Raw genomic sequence first — 10,016 nt, forward strand, 5'->3', positions numbered from 1 at the left:
GCCTCCAGTTTTCTACTTGTTTCAGATCCTTACCCGGTTTGGGCAAGAGAGCTGTACGATTTATTTTCCAAGGCTCAGGGTAATGTCCGGTGTACAGTAGCAAATTAATCAATTTAGCGAGTATTTCTTTCGCTCCGCATTTCTGCAGATGACATTTCCTAATTTTATCCGGACCATGTGCAGAGTCCTTCTTAATTCTACTTATACGTTTTGAAATGTCATCCGCAGTTACCGCCGGACACGCCGTCATCAGCGGTACCGGAATCGCATTACCGGTTNTCTTTACCCGGTTTGGGCAAGAGAGCTGTACGATTTATTTTCCAAAGTTCAGGGTAATGTCTGGTGTACAGGAGCAAATTAATCAATTTAGCGAGTATTTCTTTCGTTCCGCATTTCTGCAAATGACATTTCCTAATTTTATCCGGACCATGCGCAGAGTCCTTCTTAATTCTACTTATACGTTTTGAAATGTCATCCGCAGTTACCGCCGGACACGCCGTCATCAGCGGTACCGGAATCGCATTACCGGTTNAGCGAGTATTTCTTTCGTTCCGCATTTCTGCAAATGACATTTCCTAATTTTATCCGGACCATGCGCAGAGTCCTTCTTAATTCTACTTATACGTTTTGAAATGTCATCCGCAGTTACCGCCGGACACGCCGTCATCAGTGGTACCGGAATCGCATTACCGGTTAATAGGTCGACTCTGGGGCCCTCCATTCCCCAAAGCCCATCATAAAATTCCTTTACATTTTTATTTGGAGGAGGATCAATGCGCGCCTCCATTCGATTGGTTTCGCCGCTAATCGCTATTTCTGCTAGTTTCTTCGGACAGTTGTTGTACATGTCTTGACATCTTGCGTAGTTGAATCTCTTTCTTGCATTATGGTTTACTCTAGGTCGTGGGCGCTTCTTATTTAATTTTTTCGATTGCCCTCTTTCTCTCGTTTCGTTCGTTTCTTTCCCCAAAGCCGGCGTGAGTTCTTCCTTTATAAAATTCTCTATATCCTTGGGGTCGTATGCGCTCTCATATGCTTGTAGGAACAACCGGTTGATTCTCTTGCTTAACTCCTGCAACTCACTTGCTTCTGGCAATAGTATGGAGTCTGATTAGTCTTTTAGAGATTCAAGCCATTCCTGTAGTGGTTCTTGCTGGTTTCGCGGTAAATTTTCAGCCGGCAGTCTGGCATTAGATTGTGGCGTCTCTACTAACTGCACGAAATGTTGTGGAACTTGTGTTTCGTGAATATTCTCTACTGGCGTTTCTTTTATTTCTTCTTCTTCTTCGGCATGCCCTTCCGTTTGTCGAGCTTGTTCTTCTTCTTGCTGTTCTTCCTCTTGTGTATCCCTCGGTCTTGCATGGATTTCTCTTCGCTTATCGCTGATCTGCTTTAGCATCTTCTGAGGCATATGCTGTCGGATCCTTACGTTAGGGTACTTATCATTTTTAAACTTGTGGTCAAGCTCTCCAAGCAATCTGATTTCGTCCTCCGTCCAGACATAATTACGGCGGCCTTTTGGTTTCGGTTCTGCTTCAAATTTCTGACGGCGCTTTCTGTTCCTGATGTTTGGGTGTACATGCATCTCGTGTATGGAGAGGGCTCGCACGCTGCGGAAGGAAGACCCGCACTCCTCACAAGCGTGCTCCAGGTGTTGCTCAGCGGGGCGCCCCTTACATTTTGGAAAGTGACAGAGTACATTATGNTCTCCAAGCAATCTGATTTCGTCCTCCGTCCAGACATAATTACGGCGGCCTTTTGGTTTCGGTTCTGCTTCAATTTTCTGACGGTGCTTTCTGTTCCTGATGTTTGGATGTACATGCATCTCGTGTATGGAGAGGGCTCGTACGGTGCGGAAGGAAGACCCGCACTCCTCACAAGCGTGCTCCAGGTGTTGCTCAGCGGGGCGCCCCTTACATTTCGGAAAGTGACAGAGTACATTATGTGCGCCTTTGAAAGCTCTGTCGCAGACTCGACATCTCCACTTCACCTCTGCACGCGGGTGATCCCTCCTAACATGCTCTACATAATCTTTCTGTGCAAGGAATGAAGTGTCCCCGCCACGCTGTGCGCAGCCAGGGCACGATATAACGTCACCGGCGATAGGTAACAGAACATCAAAGCTAAGAGATGAATAGAGATTTTTTATTGACTCCTCAAAAAAAAGTTTGAAGACAGTACTATTGCATAATGGAAATATGCAACAATACCGGTTTCTCATTCCATTTATTTAAAAGAAACATATGAGAATTTCGAAGTTGTTCTCGGGGCTATCAAGTATGACAAACATAAGTGAAGTATTTGTGGGAATCAGAAAACTATATTCTTAATCCTTAGCTAACAATCTAGATACATTAAATACCCTTGTTTCTTATGCCAGTGGAATAGTAGGGTACGTCAAGAGCAGTGGACGAAAAATATGTGGCCACCTAGGGAACGTTTAGTTCCAATGAATAATGTGAATCCTTCTCTTGTACCACCGGTTAAAGTGCTTTTACCTTTACTATAAATTAAATTAGGACTCATCAAACAATTTGTCAAAGTACTAAATAAAGAAGGAGAATGTTTTCAGTACATATGCGAAAAATTTCCAGGTCTTAGTGATGCAAAAAATAAAAGAAGGTGTTTTTGTTGGTCCTGACATCCGAAAATTGATGAAAGACTGATTTTCAGACAACAGTAACGTCGAACGAGCTGCTTGGGACGCATTCAAAAATGTTGTGGAAGGTTTCTTAGGAAACAAAAGAGACAAAGATTACAAGATTCTGGTGCAGAAAATGCTGATAAGTTTCAAGAATCTCAATTGTAACATGAACTTGAAGGTTCATTTCCTACATAGTCATTTGGACTATTTTCCTGAAAATTTAGGGCATGTTAACGATGAACGAGGAGAGAGATTTCACCAGGACATAAAAGAAATTGAAAGACGATACCAAGGCAGATAGAATGTTGGCAGATTACTTTGATTACTATTGATGCCTCAAACGTGATAACTACAATACATGTCACAGATGGAAGAGCCATAAGCGTTTTTTCGAAGGAGTGTAAATATTTTTAGTTATGGATGAGCTTGCCATTATTGGCTGAGTAAACCCTGGCTCTTGCCTTAGCTGGTTGGATGATTTTTGGATTTTAGATATAGGAGTTGTTAGGTTAAAATTAAAATTTTTTGTGCTATACTAATTTCAGTGAGGCTATTTAGGTGACGAATTTATTAGGTGTGCATTATTATTTTCTTATGTCCTGGTTGGGCTAGATTTGATTAGATAAGTACAGGAGTTGTTTTTGGATCCGCCATTTAAAATTTTGTAATTCTGACGTCAGATTCGTATTCAGCAATTCAAATAACCCACAATAGATATCAATTTTTAAATATTTACTTAATAATTCATTGAGTTGTCAATTTATCACCCTTTCGGCAATGCATATTCTCATCGTCAAAAAGTTTCCATCTTCAAACTTTTATAACTCAGCGAAAAAAAATCGTACAGAAATTAAAAAAGTCGCAATTTCAAGACAAAAGATAACGCTTTAAGATGTCGCTGAGAGAATGTTAAAAACATAATTTGGTCAGCCATAGTAACGCCTTGAAAATGACAAAAATCATTGTTTTTGGCCCATATTACTCGATTTATCTAAAAAATCGGACGTCATAAACATTTTTTGCTGACGGATTCAGTGACCAAAATTACATAGGAAGTCACTATTTTGCTTTTTGTATTTGAACTTTGTAGATTTGTGCTATCATTACGTCATAGAGTCGGAAAGATCATGCGATTCTAGAAAACAAGTCCATCATCCTTACTTTTCGTCATAAACTGACGTAACTTATCCTGACCTCCACATCTGAATCATGCCACATTTTCTCTCCTTTCATCCAAAAAAGGTGCAAAAAATGCAGCGATCCCCTCTCACCCTCATCTCTTACGTGTTCTCTTATAATTTGCCAGCACTCCAAAGACCACGTCCAACCCCCACCCATTTTTTCCTCCCGAAAAGGGGTACGTTCTAGAAAATATGGGTTCCTCTTTTCAATCGTAGGAGTAGTCAATTTTTGTCTCCTACATCTTAAGGGTTGTCACCTTCTCCTAAAAAACCCATTGGGAGACCTCTCAACCTCCTACATCTCCTTTTCACTAAAATTGATCTCACTGGCAATCGTTATCTGCCACTCCCAAAATTCTCGCTATAAAAACCTAATTCCTTTGCCGCCTCGCACAGTTCCTCGCAATTTTTTGGCAGGCTTACTCAGTTCTCAGAAACCTTTAGAAATTTTTGATAGTTCTTTCTTAGCAGTTTCTAGCAATTCTCAACATTGTCTTTTTACCATTCTGTTTATCACAGTTTTATCAGTATGTTATTCTGCTCGACACAGTCATTGTTAGGCTTAGCTTTTGGTACATTGTTGAACAAAATTTTGAAACGAAATCTCGAAAAAAAACCCGGATCATTTAAAGATTCAAGGCAACCGAGAGACGTCAGCCGCTATTCAGCTCCACTCTTTCAACAGAACCTCTTGTAACCTTATTCCCTCAACCAAACAAGTATATACTTATTGCAATCAACATTTGATTTATCTGATATTCCCCATCTTTCCTTTTCCTAACTCCCCTTTGATATTTTAGTGAACACCCTGCATGTAGAGGACAGGCGTCAAGCCTTTGCACTGGCGTTTAAGGATTGACTTTAAGCTAACCTTAATCTCCAGCGGAACATGCTAGATGTATTTCAGAACTTTTGTTTTAACGGAGAATTCTCCGTCACCAACCCTTCGTTCTCCCTTAGCTCCTTCTTACACACCTGGTCCTGCGCCTTTTTCTGCTCTCCCAATAAGTTCCACGGATTCTGTTCTAAATTCTCCATATTACTCATCCCCATAGTCTTCGTGGAGTATACCTCCTACTTCCCCCGGACCCTACTGTGGAACTTTCGTCCGGCTTCCCGCTTCCCTAGACTCGGCACTCAAGATTTGTCCCCTGCGCCATCAAGTTCGTCTGATATTTCTTTATCAGATTCTCTTCTTCCTAACTCCTTACCTTCCCCATAAAATCTCACATATACACTCACGCACACATACACATTCACTCACGCGATAAAATTGTATCGACAATATGTATACTCCGAGATAAATTTCTTATTGAATGATCATTTTTTTGTACATACCTTGTTAATACAATAAACTGCGAGATTGTTAGTCAACTTATATTTCATTTTATTCGAAAAGCTTTGCGCATCCAATATCCTTTCCCCACATATTTCGCTCGCGGCCCCATTCCAGGTAAAGGGTTTAAGTACCTTAACCTAAATTAGGACTACCCTGCGTACGTCCGCGTCAAAGTAAAGTGACTCTCCCTGACCTGCATTTTCGGCATACGGATACGTTTGGGACTCACTCATATTTGCAAATAAATGCCTGAGAGAAATATTTCGTATTTTTTGGCCAAATTTTAAAAGCAATGAAGACCTGTGGAAAATAGTAAATGAAGAAACAGTTGCCAAAGCAATCAGAAGAAGAAAGTAGAAATGGATAGGTCACACCCTGAATAAAGAGCAGCCAGCAATAGAAAGACAGATTTTGGACAGGACTAACTCCGCAGGACTAATGTAAAAGAGATTGAATAAGAACAATTTGATAAAAATGACTAAGACCAATTTGGAGAAAAACTGTAGAGGAAGGGGCCCGAAGAACTGGCATAACGTGGAGGGAAGTCAAGAGTTTAACGGGAAACAAGGTTTGATGGAGATGTTCGTGGAAGCCTTATGCTCTTGAGGGAAGTAATAGGAAATAATAAGAAAATATTTGTGTAAATACAAGATGTCTTGTTGAATCTTAACTTTTTCTCCATTTAGAATTTTATTTTATAATCTTTAAAAGCTGATTCTTCTAGGAATTTTGCATGCTGTTTGATGTTTTTAACTGCGTCTGTGAAAGTAGGAAGAAGTTTAATACTATTTTCATTACACCCTACTTGTGCTTCATCCATATTAATTGTTTTTGGAATGAACCTCTCAAACTTATTTGACGTTGGTATCGGAATACTTAACACATTGACAGCCGGCCCCGCGAAAACGCGGATTTCTGAGTCTGTCGCTTGAGCGCCGGCCCCACGAAAACGCGGGTTTCTGAGTCTGTCGCTTGAGCGCCAGCCCCGCGAAAGCGCGAATTTCTGAGTCTGTCGCTTGAGTAGTTGCCCCACGATGATGTGGATATTTTTTTGCTGGTATGAATGTCTTACACATCGATTTGTATTTACTTGCCATGGTTACGCCGATCTTCATTTGTCATATTCTAAAGACAAAACCTATACAATGGTTCAGAAACAATCCAGGCAAGAATCACTCTCGAGCAGTATATTCCGCAAACAGTATATCTTTCGTACGCTTATGTTTTTGGTTGAACAGTATAACAAGTTTTTTTTCTTCTGTAACTTTTTATCCATATAATATGAGTGAAATTATTAATGAGCATATTGCTGACTCTCTATTGGCTTATCGATACATTCAGAAGATTCTGATATAGAAGTCGATGACAGCGATAGTGATGTGGGTCCAAGAAAAAGATCAAGAACTATTCCACTACAGCATTCAAGCGATTCCGATGATTCCAGTAATTGTGAAATGTCCACAGAATCGCATAGTTACAGTGAAGTATGGTCAGATGTGGATAAAATTCCTAACATACCAGATTTTACTGGTGACCCCGGCCCAAAGATTTTTCCTACAAATAAGAAAAGCATAAAAGAAGTCGTCGAATTGTTTATTGACAATTATTTGTTTCAATTAATGATCAATGAATCCAACATCTATTACCAGCAAAATAAGGACAAGATGAGTTATAGGAAGAAAATGTCAAAGTGGCGTGATATTACTCTAGCCGAGATGAAAAAATTTCTTGGTATAATTATAATGATTGGTATAATTATAATGATGGGCCAGGTAAAGAAAGATGTAAAAGATGATTACTGGTGCTCCGATTTTTATACGAGGACCCCATCGTTCTCTACTATAATGCCACGTAATATATTTCGCCACATTTGGAAGACGTGGCATTTTTCAAACAATCAAACAATAACCGGTTCTAATAAGCTCGAGAAGATTCAGCCCATTCTGAACTATTTATTAGATAAATTTAAATCGGTATATACGCCTAGGAAAGAACTTTTGCTTGATGAATCCATTATTCCATGGCGTGGAAAATTATCTATAAAAACATACAATCCGGCAAAAATAATAAAGTACGGCCTACTTTGCCGTATGCTATGCGAAGCTAGAACCGGATATGTTTTCAACATAGAAATATACTTTGCGGAAGGCAAAAAATTAGACCAGACAATTATGTCATTACTTGATAAAAATATATGTTTGGGACACCACTTATATATGGACAACTATTATAATAGCATTAAAACCGCAGAATTGCTTATGACAAATGGTACACGAGTTTGTGGTACAATTAGAGCAAATAGGGGCGTTCCCGAGTCTTTACGGCATCTCAGATTAAAAACTAGAGAATATAGATGTAAAAGAAAGGGTGAAGTTTTAGTACAGGCGTGGAAACCGAAACAGAAGGTCGTATACATGGTTTCCACGATAGATTCGGGAGGATTAATGAAAACAAATAAAATACACTGGAAAACGAAACAAGAAATGATAAAACCGCATTCCATCATAGAGTATAATAAATATATGATGGGTGTAGATTTGGCAGATCAGTATTTATCATATTATTCCATTATGAGAAAAACGGTGAAGTGGACAAAGAAGACAGTCTTGTTTCTTTTAAATTGCGCAATGTTTAATGCATTTAGATTATATATTGAATTGAATGACAACATTATATAATATAAAAAATTTTTATATACTGTTGGACGTTCTTGGATCGAGGAATTCGCAAATACTCAAGATGTATTAAATGATACTTCTAGTACTTCTCATTCTAGTACTTCAAGTACCTCTGTACTTGTTCCTACACCTCGCACACAAAAATTTGATAGCCCCCAGAGACTTTCGGGTGATATGAAGAAACATAAAGTTACCAGAATTCTTGGATCAGGGAAAAAAAACCGATACGTACGACGTCCGTGTAAAGTTTGCTCTGCTGGTAAAAAAAGAAGCGAGAGTAACTTTATGTGTGCTGAATGCTTAGTACCTTTACATCTTGGACAATGTTTCGAGAAATACCACACTTGCCTTAAATATTAAAACTTATGTTTTCTGTTTACGTTATATATATGTAATAATCCACCATGAAATGAGAAACTGTATTTTTTTATAATTATAAATTAAAAATTTCAATTTTGTTTATATTTTTAATTACCGTTAAATTGTATGTGACGAATATGCAAATAAAATGTACTATTTTACAAAAATATATAATGTTTTAAATATTTTTTTTGGCTATTCAGTGATCAGAAACAAGCGAATAAGGCCGGCGCTCAGGCTTTAAATGTCTCTTAGGTCGCCGGCTGTCAATGTGTTAACTAGTATTAATTATTCTTCCATGGAGCTCTGAGCTTTATTTCATGTAACTTGAGATGCTTCTCGTTTGTTCTATTTTTAAATTATTGAACTCAGTGAGAGAACTCTCGGTCTTGTTTCAAGGAGTCTGCTTTGAATTTATTGGTACGGTACTTTTTTGTCGATTATTGTACAGCCAAGTCGTTATTTTATTGAGTAAGTATTTTTCACATTAGTATTAATTTTTTTATTGGGAGTACAAATTAGTTCGGTCCATTTTTTGTGGTCAAAAGTGCATTTATTTTAGAACAAAATGAATGAACAGATTAATCAAAGTATTGTCCATGGCTGGCTACTACTTTTTCCCACCTCTCAAGCAATTTTCGAATTCCATTTCGATAAAATGTCTCGTCTTTTGAGACGATCCAAGTTAGGAGGCAATTTTCGATTTTTGTGAAAGAAGTGAACCGGTGACTTGCCAAATCGTGCTGCATCCGTCGGAATAACAAGTAATCAGAAGGAGCAATGTCCGGCGAATACGGCGGGTGCGGTAAAATATCCCACTTAAGCGTTTTCAAATAATTTTTTACGACTTTTGCGACATGAGGCCGAACGTTATCATGCAGAAGAATAACTTTGTCATGTCTTTGTTCGTATTCCGGCCGTTCTTCTCGTAATGCAAGGCTCAAACGAATCAATTGTAGCCTATGCCGATGACCCGTAATGGAATCGCCAGGTTGTAGCAGTTCATAGTATACAACACCCATTTTTTGGCTGTCCAGAGCGAGGCTTGTCTTCAACGCAGAAATTACCATTCTCGAAATCATACCCTACCATTATGAACATAAACTTCTACAAGCATTCGATGCGCTTCAGCTGCACTTTTCTTCCAATTAAAGCAGAAAACTAAAACCTCCCGCAAATGCTGCTTAGTTAACACAAAATTTGACATTTCAACACAGTAAAAAACAGGGGTTTTGTATGAAACTCAAAGCGATATAAACTGAATATTATTGACAGATGTCTAACCTCTCTGAAACCACCGAAATCAGCTGTCACTATGAAACATTCATAACAGTCAGAGCCATCTTTTGAAAACGGACCGAACTAATCTGTACTCCCAACATAATTGTTTTCATGAACGAAGAAATAAAAATCTATCTTTTGGCACGTTATACTTATATTAGTAATACAAATAAGTTCCGCCGTTTTCAAAAGATGGCTCCACTGACAAGATTTCTTTGAAATCGTCAGATGTAAAACATCATATAGAAAGTTTGAACATATAGCAAAAACATAACCTTAAAATACTATTGACTTTGTATTGGCAGTATACATTTTTTTCGTTCGAAAATGTCGAGTTTTGTACCGAATAAGTGTCATTTGCGGGAAGTTTTGATTTATTTTTTTCATTTAAAGAAATCTGCTGCTGAGGCGCATCGGTCGCTTGTAGAAGTTTACGGTGATGCTGCTTTAAGTGAGAGAAGTTGTCGTGAGTGGTTTCAAAAGTTTAAAAACGGCGAGTTTGACGTGGAAGATAAAGAACGCGAAGGAAGGCC

At 38.6% G+C, this 10,016-nt stretch overlaps 1 protein-coding gene across 1 annotated transcript; it reads left to right on the forward strand.

Annotated features, from left to right (window-relative positions):
* Window positions 1-6,309: 6,309 nt before the first annotated feature.
* LOC106749499 lies at window positions 6,310-6,936 on the forward strand (the record flags this gene model as incomplete). Its single annotated transcript, XM_014629003.1, has 2 exons — window positions 6,310-6,349; window positions 6,506-6,936. Coding segments are annotated over exons 1-2 (471 nt in total), but the record flags the coding sequence as incomplete, so codon positions are not given.
* Between the last annotated feature and the right edge of the window lie 3,080 nt (window positions 6,937-10,016).

The sequence above is a fragment of the Dinoponera quadriceps genome, unplaced genomic scaffold (genome assembly GCF_001313825.1).
Source record: "Dinoponera quadriceps isolate SergipeBrazil2010 unplaced genomic scaffold, ASM131382v1 scaffold3927, whole genome shotgun sequence".
NCBI classification, from domain to species: domain Eukaryota; kingdom Metazoa; phylum Arthropoda; class Insecta; order Hymenoptera; family Formicidae; genus Dinoponera; species Dinoponera quadriceps.